General features: G+C 41.6%; 1 protein-coding gene across 1 annotated transcript in view; it reads right to left on the bottom strand.

Moving 5' to 3' along the window:
- The window catches only part of ascc3 (activating signal cointegrator 1 complex subunit 3), a 238,607-nt gene that overhangs the window by 92,642 nt on the left and 127,638 nt on the right, over nt 1-18,327 (bottom strand). Inside the window, exons 12-14 of the mRNA XM_038273563.1 lie at nt 3,800-3,976; nt 3,560-3,631; nt 104-238 (exon numbers count right to left, since the gene is read on the bottom strand). Coding sequence (XP_038129491.1) covers nt 104-238; nt 3,560-3,631; nt 3,800-3,976 — 384 coding nt within the window. The remainder of the gene's footprint in view (nt 1-103; nt 239-3,559; nt 3,632-3,799; nt 3,977-18,327) is intronic.

Genomic DNA, 18,327 nt, shown 5'->3' with positions numbered 1-18,327 from the left:
GCGCTGTGATTCTGATGTGCTGCTCTAGAAAGCCGCTTCCCTCCGTCTCCTGGAGCCCAGCTGAGCTGAACTTCACTCAGAAACAACCCGTCTTTGATTGTACCTGTTTTTCACACTGGCCGTACTCTGGGCCCTGGTCCGGCTGGAAGAAGCAAATTTCTCCTCTGTTCTTGGCCATCTCTATCAAGCTGAACGCTGTCCTCACTGTGGCATTGCGGGCGTGAACAAACACCATGACCTGTTCGACACAGGAAGGGAAGAAAAACAATTAAATGAAAATAATATTTAAATTACAAATAATAATTATTCACATCAGCAGTCTGCTGTCCATCCTCCCTCTGAATATTCTGTGGACTCCATGTTTCCTCCAGACAACATTTAATTTGATCTTTCAAACTAAATTTCCCAAATGTTCTGCAACGGGGAAATCCTCTAAACGCTGTCGGACTGTGATCCTGAAGGAGACGCCGTTTGACTGTGACCTCTGATTGGACAGACGCTGATGAGACCTAGCCTCGTGAGACCATCCTGATCTCGCGAGCTTTCAAGGTTTCACTCGCTAATCAGTCTGGAGACTCTCCGTTAAAGAAAATTTGGAGCCGTTCACCAAACGAACGTCCAATCAGCGTTGGCTTTGAGGCGGGTTGAGGTATGACGCAACGAGAAGCACGACGGTTCAGTCTAAAGAACATGGCGGCTTCAGCCGATGAAACTAGCGTTAGCGTGGCTATCGAGCAAGTTTTATGGGAATTACAGAGTATTTCTTCACTGAAAGAAGAGCAAAACACTGCTCTGGAGGCTTTTCTCAGAGGAAAAGATGTTTTTGCTCTTCTCCCCACTGGTTTCGGCAAGAGTTTGATCTTTTAATTGGCTCCTCTTCGTCGCCGCTCTGTTAGTACGTCATATGCTTCGTTGATCTGATTGGTTTATTTGGCCCGTCTATCACCAACATAGGCCAATCAGCTAACCAGTATTTTCGCCCCTTCCCAAAATTACTTCAACGGAAGGTTTCCAGATGGATATGCGGAGCAAATCCATCTGGGGGAGTCAGGTTAGAGGAGCCTCTAGGACTGACTGACAGCTGCATCACGTCACATAGCTCTGGACTATTTGCAGTGGCGTTTATTACAGGAGAAGTTGAGACCAGAAAGAATGCCAGACTTTTCACATTTTTTTATCAGTGAAAGCTTTGGAAATAATAATTTTTAATTCAGTTATGAAGTTTATTTTTCACAGAAAGCAGTAAAAGTAGTTTAATTGGGTTCAAACAGGCTGATTCTGCTGCCCTTCATGAACTCGTCTTCCTCTACGGAGACGTTCACTGGAGAGAATCAAAGTTTTATACCGGATGTGAAGAGATGATCAGAACAGGACATTTTCTGCGTATCAGGATGATCCGTTGGAGCAGAGAACGGTTCCCGACTGCAGAGACCTGCAGCAGCAGCGGCGAGCTGCGCCTGTTCCGACACACTCAGTCCACAGGGAGCCGTGTAGCAAATGTTATTTATTTGAGCTGTTTTATCAGCACCACTGAGCTGCCCCACATCTTCAGCTTATTAAACTCTGTTCTGGCAGCACGCTTCCCACCAGGAGGGCGCCGGCAGCTTCATAAAGGAAATTTCATCCATCACACCCTCCCTGATGAAATTAATATATGTCAGCGCCACTTCCTGACAATTTAATATTGGGGGGGGGGTTCTCCCTGGTTGATCATGAAGTGGACTGAAACTTTGGACGTCAAACAATCCAGACTCCTGCTGGTGCGTGATCAATACATCCCATAATAAGCATCTCTCTGAGCCACAGACCGTCTGACTCTGCAGCTCTCATCAGGCCCTCTGAGGAGGAGGAGGAGGAGCACCAGAGAAGATAAGGACCACAGAGGCTCCAGATAGCAGCTGCTCATTTAGAGGCTCAGCGCAACATTTACTGCAGAAGCTACAAGTGCTGAAAAAAGTTCAGTTTCTAAGAAAGAAGTTCAATCACTGATGCTCTTCTGCTCTGCAATCAGAAACCCTCTGAAGACTCGGCTGAGCAGTGATTAGATGAACCGACATGAAGATCTGGATCAAGGTGAAGATGCAGGAAAAGGACGGAAAACTTTTAAGTCGTAGGGAAGCGGCTGTTCCTATCGTTGCATTTTCGAATTCTCCCGAGTGGTGCACGACTTTACACGAGTGAATAAAGTGAACGTGATTGATTATCAAGGGAGCGGGATTGTTGTGGCGGGAGGTTTGCAAGCAAGTTTGGTTGTGGCCGGTGTCTCAGAAGCATGTTGCTAACCAGTTAGCATCTTAGTGCTAGCAGGTTCCCAATGGGAAATTCCATTGGGACCAAGTAGCACTAAATTGGTGACTTAGAAACGACGCTGTCAAGGAACGCTATGGACAGCGGAAACATGCAAGAGGAGGAGAGTTTAGTGTCGGAGGTCGTGGATGAGTCTCCTCCGTCATCCATTTTTTATTTAGAGGAGGAAAGCGGGGACGAAGATGTTGTGGAAGAGGACGCCAGGGCGGCAGAAGCTTGGTTTGGTGTAGAAGGCTTCCAGCCGTACATGTTTGAGCCCTTGCCTCGCAACGCTGCCAGTTCTGTTAGCTCTACGCCTGCCGAAGACACAGACGTCCATCCCCGTGAACACTGGGATGGAACTCAATGGGAAAGGAAAGGATTCTGATTTCAACCGTTGCGTATATTAGCTGCGACACATGAATAAGATGAATTTTATGTAAAATGGGTTATTAAAAAAAAACAAAAACTGAATGTTAGAAATGTAACTATAGTTATATATTTACATTTCTGTTTTGTTTTTGATCACAATGTTTTTATCACTGCTGCTTATCTTATAAAGGCTGCACTTTCAAAAATTAAATAGTCTAGAGAGCGGTACTGCACAAACTTTCTGTGTATTCAAAATGACAAAATAAAGTCTGTCTAAGTCTAAGACAGGACTTTTTTTTAAATAGAATTTATTATAATTTTGGGAAAATATGGTCTGATAAAGAGAACATTTATATAGATGTTTAAGCCAGAATGATTTGACATTTAAATATGATTTCCCCACGCCTTTAATGAACCAGAACCATGAAGCGAAGGCAGCCAGCAGACAGGTCCTCAGTCTCAGACCGTCCTGAAGTCGAACCTGGCAAAGTGTGAACAGTTTAGATCTAAACCAGAATCTGCAGGGAAAAATCTGGCAGAGCAACTCCTCCTCCTGCAGGCTCCACATGGCAGACCAGCATCTGCCTGGTTTCTTTCTACGCTCATCACCTGAAACCGTGAGGCTGTTTGTTCAAAGGATCCGTCTGAGTTTGGAGAAGCGAAGCCTGCCAGCGTTACTGTCAACCGTTTTATTTTTAGAGCAGGTATTTCTGTAACTCAAAGACCTGCACAAACACATCAACACTGATCACACTCATCTTTGTCTTTTTTCTAAGAAAGAAAACAACAAATTAAAATGCCCATAAATACTTTCTTTTTAAAGGCATTGAGAGAAAGGCTTGGTTTGTTTTATAGTTAAGTGGATGAAGGAGCATTTTAGTTTAGAGGTAGAAGCACTGACCTGATGACCGGCTTTGATCTGCTGCAGGACTTTGTTGTAACAAACCTCTTCCATGTCATGGAGCTGCTGGATCTGAACACAAAACAGATATAATCTGTTTTAGTTGTCTATGCTGATGGAAAGGAAACAATCAGATGCCTGATAATGACTCTTTGTTTCATGAACTTTGCTGTTGAAGCGTGTAAACCCAAGTCCTGCAGCCTTTAGGTGCCAATCAGTGGACGCCGAGTGGGGATTTACCTTGTTGGTGGTCTTGATGCCAACGAAGGTTTGTCCGAGAGGCACGGGTCTGAAGCGGCTGTCGAAGAAGAACAGGCCGATGTAGGGGTTGACGTGCAGGAAGGCGGCCACGTCCAGGTAGTTTGGCAGAGTGGCCGACAGCCCCAGGATCCGGATCATGCTCTGGGTCGACTCCACCTGTCCATCAAACGGTGCAGTGTTTAAAGGTGGGCGGAGCTAAATCAGCCCAGAGACCCTGAACGACTTTGGAGTAGCAAGAAAACTCTTTAGATATTAATCAAATGATCAAATTCTTCTGATGTTTCACACAGATTAGTCCAACATTATCAGCAGATTCAGTCCTGACTGGAATCTACCAACCTCAAAGACTTCCAGGTATGCCCACACAGCAGCTCTAGATGCTTAATTAGTGTTTTAGCCTAAATATAAACATTTAATTTCTGCTGGTTGCTCCTAATAAAATCCACCCTCCATCAGACTTCAGCCTAAACAGTTCAGGGCAGGTGAAAGGAGAAAGTAGGCGTCACACAGCAGAGCTCTGCTGATGCAGATTTCCCCGTACATACAAGAGCATTAAAGTTTGAATCTGCCCGCTACATTGGAGGACTACAGAAGCCGAGAGTGAGCGTGTCTCTCTGATACTTTATCACAGTGTTTTTTTTTTTGAAAAAACACGTTAATTTTCTCATTAACCCTTTAAAAAAGAAAAACATTAAAAATAGAAAAGCTGACTCCTTGGTTTAATGCAGAGCTTCATACTCTGAAACAAAATGCTAGGAAACTGGAGAGAAAATATCGCTCCACAGGCCTGCGGGAATCCTTCGTAGTCTGGAAAAATAGTTTACTGCTGTATAAGAGGACCCTTTGTAAAGCAAGAGCAGCATACTTCTCCTCATTAATAGAGGAGAATAAGAATAATCCTAGATTTATTTTTAATCCAGTTGCCAAACTCACCCAGAGCCATAGCTCTGTTGAACCGTCCATTCCACCTGCTCTTAGCAGCAATGATTTTATGGGATTCTTTATAAATAAGATTGATCTTAATAAAAATAAGATCATTAGCACTCCTCTATCTATGATTGGTTTGTCTCTGGAAGGTGGGGCAGCATCTGAGGTAGTCATGGAATCTGAACCGGGTTTAGACTGCTTTGATCTAGTTGAACTTCCAGAGTTAGCAAAACTATTGTCTTCATCTAAGCCTTCAACTTGGATGTTAGATCCAGTTCCAACCAGGTTATTTCCACCGTAATGAACTTTTTGAAGAGTTTCAGTCTGGCTTTAGAGCTCATCATAGCACTGAAACAGCTCTGGTGAAAGTCACTAATGATTTTCTCATGGCCTCAGATAATGGACTTGTATCTGTGCTCGTCCTGTTGGATCTTAGTGCTGCATTTGATCCAGTTGATCAGAATATTCTTTTAGAAACACTTGAATATTTTATTGGAATTAAAGGAACAGCACTAGACTGGTTTAAATCTGATCTATCTGATCGAATTCAGTTTGTTCACGTTAATGATAGATCTTCCTCATGCTCAAAGATGCTGATCACACCAGGTCAGATACAGATGACGTTACTCTGTATAGGATCAAAAAACATTTTAAAGCATTTTTCTGAGTCGCTCATCTTTATTTGAGGTGCCAAAAGCCTCTGGTGGCTAAAAGCTTCTGGCCCTGAGTTTCACCTAATAAATAACCAATAGCATCCTCTGAAACAGGCTGGACGCTTTAAGAAGGGGTTTGCTGCTGTACAGAACTATGATCTCCCATTTCCTAAGCCTTCCAGGCGTATGAATAACAGTGCAAGTAAGTAAGTAATGCTTATTTATATAGCACCTTTCACAGACTTGGAGGTCACAAAGTGCTTCATAAAATTAGTTCAAATAAAAATACATTTACATTTACAGTCACAAAAGACAAGATCATAAAACAATCCTTAATCTACTAGAATTAAAATGCTATCTTAAACAGAATCAAGTACGCGCAAAGAAAGCTGAAGATCGTTCCAAAGCGCCGGCTCAACGGCCTGAAAGGAGCGATCTGCCCTGGTTCTGTAACGAGTACGAGGGACCATGAGCAGGTTCTGGTCCTGAGACCTCAGCCTCTGAATGGGGGTGTAAGGAAACAACAAGTCTCTAATGTCGGAGCGAGCCTGACCGTGGAAGGCTCTTAAGGTCAGCACCAGGATTTTAAACTGGAACCGAAAACACACTGGGAGCCAATGAAGAGCTTTTAGAATCGGCGTAATATGAGCTCAGTGACCTGAACCTGCTGAAGACCAGTCAGACTACTTTTTTTTTTAGACATGAGAAACATTAGTCTAAATGGGAAGACACAAAGGCGTGGATAATCATTTCAAGACCTCTGGACAAAATTGTTTTAAGTTTAGAGATTTCCTTCAGCTGGTTAAAAACAGTTTAATTCAATTCCATTTATTAATATAGTTTTATAAAGTTCCTTGTCAGCAGTTTTGAGAGGTGCTCTTAAAGACAATGCTTTGTCAAAGATGACGCTTAAGTTTCTAAGGCTTGGTTTAACACCCTGATATTGGTGGATACCTGGAATAGCGCCAAATCACCAGCACCTCCGTTTTATCTGAGTTTAGTTGCAGGGAATTTGCACCAAGCTTCTGTTTAACTTGTGCAAGACATTTCAGTAGAGCTTAACTTCTGGATCTCTGAGGACTAAAACGAGCAGTAAAGCTGGATATCATCAGCAAACAGGTGATAGGAAACATCATCAAATCTCTGAATAAACGTTCCAAATGGAAGGACATACACTAAAAACAAAACAGAGCCCTGAGTTACCCTGTACAACAATTCGGCAGAGTCAGACAGGATCTGGTTTTGCAGAGAGTAACAGTGAATTTTAGCATATGTGTGTGTAAATATGTGTGGATATGTGTAGATCAGTGAGTGAATAAAGGCCCATCGCCTCCTCCATCCTGGACACAGACGCTGCTTCATCTCTACTTTCATCTGCAGAAACCTAACGCTAAACAACCCAGCATCCTGCAGCTGATGGCCAGATTCTCTGAATGAATGTACCTCATGTCCCTTTCTAAGAAAGGTTAAACACCAACCAGCGTTAAACCTCTACTGTGATTGTGTAATAAGCAGCGCCCCCCCCCCCCCCCCCCCCCCCCCCCCCTCCGACACACACACACATCCAGCCTCTCAGAAAACAGAGGACAATAAACTTCAAGGTTGAACCTACACTTCAGAATAACAGCATTTTCGGAGTAAAGTGCTGCTGAAACACAGGCTATTATGCTGCTAGCGTAGAAGGCTGTAGTGGTTAAAAGAGAAGCCGATCTTCTGTCAGATGAGTGTGACATGTTCGGCTAATAAAAAACAAAAATAAAAACACTAACAGCCCCTTCTGAGTAAGCCACCAGAAAAACGTGTGCTGAACGAGGAGAGCTTTGGGCTGATACAGGAGGAGCCTTGGAAACGGCTTTCAAACCCAAACTGAAATAATCCTCGGTTGTTTGGTCCTAAAGCGCTGATTTAAAAAGCAGATTGGATAAATAAATGATTGCATTGTGTGTATTTGCATTTTTGCAAACATATTTACCTGCACAGCTGATTAGATTTTCATTCATCTGGTTTTGGAGAGAAGAAGAAATACATTGAAAACATTTTTTAATCCTCTAATACAAGGAAATATTTTCTGGTTGGATTAAAACTGTGGGATTAGTAATTTGGGTGGTAATCTGTGCATATTATATTTCCTCCCAAACTGTGACTTGGTTAATGATTTGAACCATTTTATTTCTTCTTCATGTATTCAGTAGCTTATAAGTTTAGTAGAGTTTAACTTGTTCAGTCAATAGTTTTTAACTATTGAATGATTTTTGTTAATTCTTCTATTTTAAATGGAGGTGGTGGTGAACTGATTCCACATGTGTGCAGAGTTTAAGGCTGAGATCAGATCTGGTGTTCGTCTGCTATCCTAAAACACAGCCGGTTAGGTGTGTGTTTAAAGGACAATATAAAACAGAGGGAAATATGGTAGATTAAATAGCAGAAAATTACAATAGGTATTTAATTAAATATAAAAATCAATAAAAGTATAAATCTCAATTAGAGTCGTTGACAAAATCTTTATTTCATTTCTTAATTGAGTCTCATATTATTTCCTAAAGATCAGTTCCTATAAAATTTTTTCTTACCGCTAACTAACTTTCCCTGCTATAAATCAGTGTTAAAGGAAAAGTCGCTCATATTCAGAATTCAAACTTCTGAAAGTTCTTTAAATCTGAAATGATTCCATCCTGTTCAATAAATGATCAGAGTTTTTAATTCAGAGTGATTTTCATGTGAATGTGCTTTACTGGAGGCATCCATGTTTGTCAAAGAACACTACTGCCACCTACTGGTTAGTGACGTCACGGTGCGGTATCGGCTGTTGATCAAGTCCCAGTGCTGTATCTGGTGTTTTTTTTTAGGCAAACAGCTTGTTTTTTAAATGAAAGTAAAAAAAACAGAAAAATCAGCACATTAAATTTGGAAAACCTTTTTAAAATAAACATTTCTCTTTTCGCACCGTGACGTCACTGCTGGAAGATGGCAGGAGGGAGGGGTTACTGTATTTGGGCAAAAATGGCCGCTCCAAGACTGTTTTCATTTTTTTACTGATTAACGCTAAATTCATTTAATCACCGCAAATAATGACCCATTGATTATTCCTTGCTGACTGGCCTTTTCCTTTAAACATCACTGAAATCAATATGTTGAGTAAACAAACAGTCGTGTTCTTCAGGTTACAGCTGAAAAATGAAGCATCGTAAAAAATAACTTTGGAAGAGATTTAGAGAAAGAAAACAGTTATTCTACTTATAGAAAACGAACTGTTATTGACACAAAGTTAAAAGTAGTGTAGCTTAATGTGGCTAACTGACCGAGCTAAAAGAGGCTAACCTGTTAGCTACTGAGCTCAGTTAGCCACAGCGCTACCCAGCTCTTTATATCAGGGTCTGACAGTTACTTTGTTCACCAGAAACAGATTTTTTTGCAGTTTTCTTATCAATCAGGTAAAACTTCATCCATCATTAGACACTCGAACACTACGGATGCTCCTGACTCGGCACACGAAAAGCTGGGTGATGTTATTACCGTTGTCTGGGCAAACACAATGTTTTACAATCATGTGGCAACCATCATGTAGCGTAACGTCAGTGGCAGGAAGCAGGACCCGAGCAGATCTGGTAGCTACAGCGGCATCCGGTGGAAAACGTTCAACCCACTGAACTCCAGCATCGACCTCTCGGTTGCTCCGCAGGACCTCTTGACGTCGTCCGCCATAAACTTTGCATGTAAACCGGACGCTTTGATGCCCAGAGCGCACGTGGCCTGAACGGAACATTACAGCTGCGTGAAGGCCTCAATGAAGAGGTGGTGGTCCTCTTCCTGCAGCAATTGAACTAGAAGCGTCTATTTTATCTGATATCGTTTAGAATAACACAATAAAATGGGACTGATCATGAGATCCAGTTCTAATTCCAGCAGAATCCAGGATTGATCTGTTACTAATAAACAAAAACCTGCTCAGTTGAACCACTGAACACCCATCAGAAGAACCAAAACCTGCAGTAGGACAGCAAAAAATATTAACCAAACAGATGCAGAGTGACTATATGTTGCTCCTGTTTGTTAACTGCTGAGGATAAACTGCTTCTTTCCAACACTGGCTCAGTTAGTCTGGAAAAATGAGCCAAATTCAATATGTTGTGTATCAACATGGGCGAGCGGAGGCAGAGCTACAGCGGGTGTCGGGGGAGACGGCGGGCTGCCCTATCTGAGAGCCTCCTGCTGGAAGTGACAGGGAAGATTGGTAAGGCCTTTAATGTGATGCAGTACCTGTCAGAGCATCCCATCAAGATAAGAGCCAACCAATCCCTGCCGGCAGACCGGCCATTCGCCGTGCAGACGCTCTCCAGCACGCATCTTACCATCTACCCTACACTTTAGTTTCTACTGCGCCTGGGATGAGATTAGGGAAACCTTTATTTAGTTTACTTTTTTCCTGGATGAGGCAGCTGATTCAACAGGAACAGAAATTAATCCTAATCAGATTCTGGAAAATATTCTTATATAAAGAGAACAGGAAGAATAATTCAAGTACAACAGACGGTGTACCTAAACCTTCATGTCTTTATTAGAAATATAATTAAATGGATGAAAGAAAGATGGTTTAATTTCTCTTTCCTAAACAGGTTCCTTTAAGCTACTAAATATTAAAAAAAAGAAAAATATCTAATTTCCTTGTTTAAAAGATTTGGTCATAAAACAAAACCTTCTTTACTCCACATGATGATTTATTCAGCTATACAGAAACAGCTGTAGTCTAAATTAGTGCTAACTGGACACCTAAGGGTTCATTCCAGGTTTTATTACTTTGCCCCCCCGATGCTGCCAAATGTTGAAACCATTCAGTCCAGATGGAAGAGTCTGCTCTGTTTGAGCTAGCCTGTGACGGAGGCAGACCGCAGGGTTTCCCTTTGCTCAGGACTGGCATCATAAACACATCAAATTAAAATGCATGACATTTGGATCCATTTATATAGTTAATGATATTTTTCTGTATTCAGGTGAAGATTCTCAGTCATTCCAGTTATTCCAAAAAGTTTAAAAATCAATCCACTGGACTTTGTTTCCAAGTCTGAAGACGTTTCTCTTCCATCCAGGAAGCTTTTTCAATTCAAAATGTCAGAAATAGCGTTGATTTCCAGGTTTTATAGAGTGGAGCAACAAAGCCTTGTTTTTGTTTAGAAAAAAAATGCAAACTGAAACGGACGAACGGGTCCCCCCGTTTGGAATGGGGGTCAAAGATTCAAACTTGGAAACAAAGTCCAGTGGTTTGTGTTTTAACATTTTGGGAATTTTTCTGTATTATATCAAACCTTTTATTTAAAAGAGACTTTTAATCACTGTTAAGGCCCGTGGCCTTTGTTTTTTCATGTGTGTGTTTTCTTTTCTCAGGTTATGTTTGCAGGTGCATTTGCAGCTTCCTGTCAGCTGGTGCCGCTATGGGAACTTGCAGCCTTCCTGTCACTTCCTGTTGCAAGCTTCTCCTCATCTGGAAAGGATCCTGGCCTGATTGTCCCACCAATCGAAGGAGAACTGCTTCTATTTAAACCAGCACTATCACATGGACTGGACGGCTGTGTCTGTTTGACCAGCTTGCCTCTTGGGTTGTTAACCGGTTGAAGCATCTTTGTATAGCTGTAACACTTAGGCCATTTCTCAGTTAATGAAAACGCGAGTAGGGACTTGCGTTCTTGTCAAGTCTGGTCTTGGCAAGAACACAGGAAGGTAGGACTTAATAATAATAATAGATTATTACTTTTTTCATTTAGTGGGGGAATAATGAACACAATCAGATAAACACAAATCAAATGAAAATTTTGCCACATAAAACAAAAAAAAACAAAAAATCGCCATCAGAGCCGGCGGTAATTCACACACGGCTATGCCGAGAGATGGCTGCTGCAGACGGGCTGTGGTAAGCCCTGGCTGTGGTTAGCTTCGATAGGTCCGCTGGTTGCCGCGGTCCTCTAAACTTCGGAAATCTTTTTTTTTAATTACGGATTAAATCGGTATGTGGACCATATAGTGACGCTTTAAAGTATAATATTCTCGCCTCAAATGATCTTAAAACTTATGTTTATTGAACAACTGCGACAGAAAAGAGAACTTTTAACTTTCAATGGAGCGCCTCATTGAAAGCTACTGCTGCCGCGGTGCATGCTGGGACAGCTGTCAATCTAAAGAACGGACAAGTGTGCTCTGATGCATGCTGGGTAAAGAGGGCGGGGCGAGAACAACGTCCAGGGATTTGGTGCGTTCTCGGTCTGGTGTTCTCGGCAATTGGAACAGTGCTCGGGCTGAGGTTGATGATGTATCACGAGTACACGAGAACGATCAAGAATGCATCTTGAGAAATGGCCCAAGTAAACCTCTTGATGCTGGTTGCGTTACTCTGTTCTGTCCTGAAGTGACTCGTGTTTTGTTTTGAGTTCCTCCTTATGTTTACCCAACAGAACTCCAACAGATCATGGAGAACCATCAGAGATCCATGTTAATTTACTACAATGATCTCCTAAGCAGTGTTCTGCCATATGGCATGATCATACTTTTTGGACATTGGGAACCAGTGTCCATATTTCATCTTGACATGATGATGTGGAATCAGCTGTGGAATCTCTGTACAACCCCCGTTTAAGCCAAGGCCTCCACAGGCAAGTCACATGGCAAGTCACAGAGGTGTGACCAACCACCACCCCCCTCTGTGTGAGGACAGATGAAATCACAGAGCACACAAGATTCTCCCCTCTTCTGCTCCTGCCTCTCTTTGCCTCCTCTCCAATGCCCAGGAAGCTGGGGTCCGCTTTGGCTGGTTCTCCACCACAATGGAGATGGGGGCCCCAGGGGAACCAGAACCATAAAGGATAAGTCAGAACCTCTCAGAACCAAAATGCTGCAAAACAGACCTTTTGCAACACATTCCTCTTGAGTTTCAGAACATATAGAGCCAAACTGGATGAGAGAAGGACTGCCTGATGAATGACTGAGACAAAGAAGCCCTAGTCTCTGCCCTGACTGCAGAGCTGCAACTGGATGAAACTCAAGCTTTCCAGATGGACATGGAAAAAGGTTTGCAGGTCTGGCATGATTAGGGACAGAACAAACAATATGTCTTTTGATGATGCTAATCATATCACGCGTTTACTGCTGAGTAAAGACGACGCTAATTGATGCTAAAGAATGGACTGCATGCAACGCTATGCTACTGGAATATGTGTTGAGCTGTTGCTAAAGCTTAGACAAGCTTTATTCACTAAGGATTTAAACACTGATGTAACATTAGTGTTCATGTGTTCCTCAGATGCTTTTTACATTTCCATTACCAAGTATGACCAAGAGTCATTTAGTGGAAGCCTGATGTCTATTGGCTGCTAGCTATTTCAAAGATTAATTAAGCAAATCATTCAACATGAATAAAAACATTATTTGGCCAAATAATGTTTCATTCACCTCATGGATTTGCATTGTGAATTGGTCTGAAAACATTCCAATTTCTTTAAAATTAGTGTAAAGCTAATTTGATCGTATCCCAAATTCTTCCAGATAAACTTGGTTTCAAACACAGAATCCATCTTAAACTGTAATATGGTTTTCAACCATTTTTCCCCTTCCTCTTTGTAAATAGTAGTTACTTTAGTTTAGTTGAGTTTTACTAGTCTTAGTTGAGAAAGTTAAACTGAAATATGTTTGATTTGGAGCTGAATGAATTTTGTTAATAAAATGTTATATTTTGAACAGAAGTTGTTGTGAATTTATTTCATGTATGTGCAGAAATAACTGTTTGACCATGATTAGTGCTCGAATCACTCTTCTATTGTTCTAACACACAGTTAGTAGGACTGTGTATCATAAACAGTGTATAACAGCCGAAATAATGTACAAAACTAAATCTAAGCTTGCTGTCAAAAACAACACTGATCTTAAGTTCTCGGAAAAAAAGGAATTCCATACATTAAACCATTACAACACTTTAAGTTGTAGAGAAGCGGCTCTTCCAACCGTTGCATTTCCACCACTCTGGAATTCTCCCAAGTGGTACCCGACTTTACACGGGTGAATAAAGTGAATGTGATTGGCCGATTATCAAGGAGGCGGGATTGTTGTGGTGGAAGGTTCACAAGCAAGTTTGGTTGTGGCCGGTTTGTGGGAAACATGTTGCTAACCAGTTAGCAACTTAGTGCGATTTCCCTACAACTTTAAATGACTGGAAAGCTGCAGCCCTGAAATGAATCGGGTGCTGAAAGCGAGATTTAAATCCAGGAATTTAACTCTACATGAAGGATAAAATGATTCACTTTCATTCATCCGTGAAATATTCTTTACTGAGGTGTTTTGCTGGTATTTAAGTAGAAAATTTCATTTACCTTTCAGCTTCATGTTTGTGAAGATCCACTGACTGAGCATTAAAAGCGGATGTGAGGCAGACTGGGTTTAATTGGCTAATTTTGCTCCGACACCAATCAGAGCCATGACGTCTAAACATCAGAAGCTACTAAAGAAGGCTTTTAAAGGAACTTTAGAATACTGGTTGGGATTGACTCCACCGGATCAACATGGAGAAGAGCAAATCTCTCTGCTGAAACGCCAAACAGACCACTCTCTGTGATTCTAAAGCGTTTGCATTGAAATGTGCCACTTTTCATTCAGTTTACAGGGATTTCCATAATAATAGGACTGAGGAAGTCAACCTGTGCGTCGGCAGCAGCCTCCGTAATTTCTACAGCACAATCAATTACAGGTGTGTGTGAGGTGTTTAGATAATGGGAAAGGAGGATGGGGGCAGTGGGGGAGGGGCTACGAGGCCTTCTGCTGGCTTCCTGTTTCCACACTTGGAAAGCAGAGGATGAACTGGGACCAGTTTTCTCATGTAGCTGAGTCTCTGTGGGACCAGTGAAATATCTGGGCATTTGTGATGTTTTCCATCTGAATACAAGCAACTGACAAAGTCTTTAAAAGAAAAAGAAATTCTATCGCTAGACAAAAAAGCTTTTGCAACAGTAATAACTGTTCTACAGTTTTCTATTGTCAGCCCCTCCAACCCAAAGCCGATCCCTGCTGGTCTGAAGGGTCCCTCCACCTCCAAACCTTCAGGTTTCTCCCTGACAGCCTGAAGATTAAATCCTGGCTTTGAGTGTGCAGGAAACAACAGAACAACATGTTGTGCTGCTTTAAAACGTGAGTGTTGCCGCCTCATGTTGTTTTCCTGTACTGAGGAGTACAGGAGCAAATAGCCGCCTCAGTGTCAGTTTGGACAGAGACAGACTGAATACTAGATGTTTCTGTGATTTTGGAGCAGCTATAGGTTCAGGTTTGTACTTGTACTGCTCATCACTCCCACATCTTCACACAGCTTCATCTGCAGTGGCTACTCGCTACCTAAAGCATTGCTGTTCTTGCCTTTTGTGTATGTTGCAGTAGACGGCCATGGCAAACTCTGCCCCCATAATGAAACCCATTTGGCAGCTCTTGACAGACAAACTTATTCTTAATCGGTCCCTTGAATATTGTGCTGAAATACTTCAATTAATACTTTTTTGGGTAAATTTGGATTTTCAGATTTCCTTTCATTTGCCTTTGAAATGTGTTTTTAATGGAAAAGCTTCCTAAGCTTGATGACAGCCTTCCTTGAAGAGTTAAAGATGAACTAGCTGCAGAGGGTGGACCGAGGTCATACTGAATCCTATGGATTAACAATGGGATCTCACTGAAGTTCATATGCAAGTCAATGCAGGTGAGCAGATACTATTAGCATTTTAAAGGAAGCTTAACTTGGTATTTCACTCATACTCATCTTTAACGTCAGAAGCCCCAAAGGACACATAGGGGCTTTTCTAACCTTCATGCCTGAAGTTGCAGCCAAATATCTACTCAATTTAAGCTAATATACTCAGCTGTGAACAACACCATTGTTATGCAGTTAAGAAAGAGGGCTAATGTTAGCATGGTGATAGCAGGGTGGTCTAATGTTTGCATGGTGATGGCAGGGTGGGCTAATGTTTGCATGGAGATGGTAAAGAGGCTAATGTAAGCATGGTGAAAGCAGGGTGGGCTAATAATAGCTTGGTGATAGCAAAGAGGCTAATGCTAGCATGGTGGTAGCAAAAAGGTAAATTTTAGCATCGTGACAGCAAGGCAGGCTAATTTTAGCATGGTGATGGCAAAGGGGCTACTTTTAGCATGGTGATAGCAGGGTGGGCTAATAATAACTTGGGGATAGCAAAGAGGCTAATGCTAGCATGGTGGTAGCAAAGAGGATAATGTTAGCATTATGCAAGCAAAGATGCTAATACTAGCATGGTGGTAGCAGGATGGGCTAATGTCTGCATGGTAAGAGCAAGACGGGCTAATGTTAGCATGGTGAAAGCAAGACAGGCTAATGTTAGCATGGTGATAGCAAGACAGGCTAATGTTAGCATGGTAATAGGACAGACTAATGTTTGCATGGTGATAGCAAAGGGGCTAAAGCTAGCATGGTGGTAGCAAAGAGGCTAATTTTAGCACCGTCACAGCAAGGCACGCTAATGTTAGCATGGTGATGGCAAAGACGGTAATGTCAGCATGATGATAGCAGGGTGGGCTTATATTAGCATGGTGATACCAAAGAGGCTAATGCTAGCATGGTGGTAGCAAAGAGACTAATTTTAGACAGTCACAGCAAGTTGAGCTAATGTTACCATGTTGACAGCAAGGTAGGCTAATATTAGCATGGTGATAGCAAAGAGGCTAAAGCTAGCATGGTGGTAGCAAAGAGGCTAATTTTAGCACCGTCACAGCAAGGCACGCTAATGTTAGCATGGTAATAGCAAAGAGGTTAATGTTCGCATGATGATAGCAAGGCGGGTGAATGTTAGGACGCTGATAGTAGGGCGGGCTAATGTTAGCATGGTCATCCCAAGAGGCAAATGTCATGGTTATGGCAAGGCAAGCTAATGTTAGCACAGTGCTACCAAAGATGCTAATACTAGCATAGTGGTAGCAGGATGGGCTAATGTTTCCATGGTGATAGTAGGACGGGCTAATGTTAGCATGGTGACACAAATAATGGCTGGTAGACAACTTACTGGTGTTGTTAACAGTCCCTACGCCCAGGTAAAGAAACACCAAGCTGTTTTCTTTAACAAAGGATAAAGTTAAATATACAGCTTTTATTAAAGCTACAGCGTATAATTTTTAGCGACATCTAACGTCCAGACTGCAGACCGCAGCAACATGAACATCTCCCCCCCACCGCTTCTCCCCCCCAACAGTACGGTGAGCGTTACGGGACAAAATGTCTTCCACGACGTCCGCATCACCTACCTTCTCAAGTGATGAGGTTTGTTTACATAGATAATTTTATAGATAGTATTTCATTAGTCTGTGTAGGGTATAGATTTCATGTAGACTTAAGATAATAAATATACCCGTTATTTTTTTCTACATGGGCGATCTGGCAATCGCTAGTTTGTTGGCTCTGCGCTGCCGTAGCGCAAAGATGTCTGCCTCCACGGCTGCGAGACCCGCTCCTATGTAATTATAAATAACGAATTCTAAGGCAACGCAAATATTAAGGTTAAGAGGCTGAGCTCGTAGATGATAATAAATAACATAGTTATCTATAATATATTACATTTCTGACTGTATATCCCTGTAATTATTACACACTGTAGCTGTAAGAAAAAAAATGCATGAGTCAGTTCAGAAGCTCATTCCTTTTGCTTATTCCAACATTATGTGTTGTAATCAATGTGACTACCTCTGGAACTTGGCAAAATGCATCATGTTGAAAAAATCTGCAGTTTCCACAGTAAAAACACTTCCAAGAAAATGTGTCTATTGTTTTATCGTGTTTTGGGTAAAAAACAGAAGTTATTGTCTATTTTGGTCATGCATCGAGGTATTCAGTAATTCACTGTCAGAAAATATAGCTAAGTTAACCTGAAATCACAGCATCTGATGGAGAATCTATGTGGTCCAACAGAAGAAGGGCAAAACAACATAAACAAAACTAAAAAAACAAAGAATATAGAATAGAGTACACACATAAGAGACACCTTTATAAAAGAACTGAGTTCATTTTGTTATTTAGATATTTTCTTGCATTTTTTGACCTTATCCAGTTGAACTGGAAAAAGTTTATATATACATTGTTAAACACATGAATAGACAAAGGTATTTCTATTATGAAGACCAAGGACATAAAAATGAGTGTCAAATATTTCCAGTATACTAGCTTCTGGCTCTGACAGTGCAGGAGAACCTCACAGTGGAGGTCTGTAGCTAGACTCTCTTGTATTCAAAAAAGTGAAAAACAATCGAGTGGACTTTGTTTCCAAGTTTGAAGACGTTTCGCTTCCCATCAAGAAAGTTTTTTCAATTCAAAAAGTAAAAGAACTAGCATTGAGTTAAAGGCTTTATACAGCAGCCTGCAGTGCTCCAGGCTAACGAGAGAAGCCAAACGACCCCCATTCCAAAGGGGTGGACCCGCTCGTCAGTTTCAATTTGCATGTTTTCTAAACCAAAACAAGGCTTTGTTGGGCTGCTATATAAAGCATCTTTACCAGCATACTCTGTTTTATCGTTCAGCCAGTGTTTAAAAGGATGAAAAAACAAATATTTAAAGTGGTGATAGAATTATTCTATAGGGTATCTGGTCCTTCAGGTCTCTAAGAGGGTGATAGAATGATTCTATAGGGTATCTGGTCCTTCAGGTCTCTAATAGGGTGATAGAATGATTCTATAGGGTATCTGGTCCTTCAGGTCTCTAATAGGGTGATAGAATGATTCTATAGGGTATCTGGTCCTTCAGGTCTCTAATAGGGTGATAGAATGATTCTATAGGGTATCTGGTCCTTCAGGTCTCTAATAGGGTGATAGAATGATTCTATAGGGTATCTGGTCCTTCAGGTCTCTAATAGGGTGATAGAATGATTCTATAGGGTATCTGGTCCTTCAGGTCTCTAA

Source organism: Cyprinodon tularosa, unplaced genomic scaffold (genome assembly GCF_016077235.1).
Source record: "Cyprinodon tularosa strain WSP-4 unplaced genomic scaffold, ASM1607723v1 ctg877, whole genome shotgun sequence".
NCBI lineage: Eukaryota > Metazoa > Chordata > Actinopteri > Cyprinodontiformes > Cyprinodontidae > Cyprinodon > Cyprinodon tularosa.
This window is presented reverse-complemented; position numbering and strand designations above follow the sequence as displayed.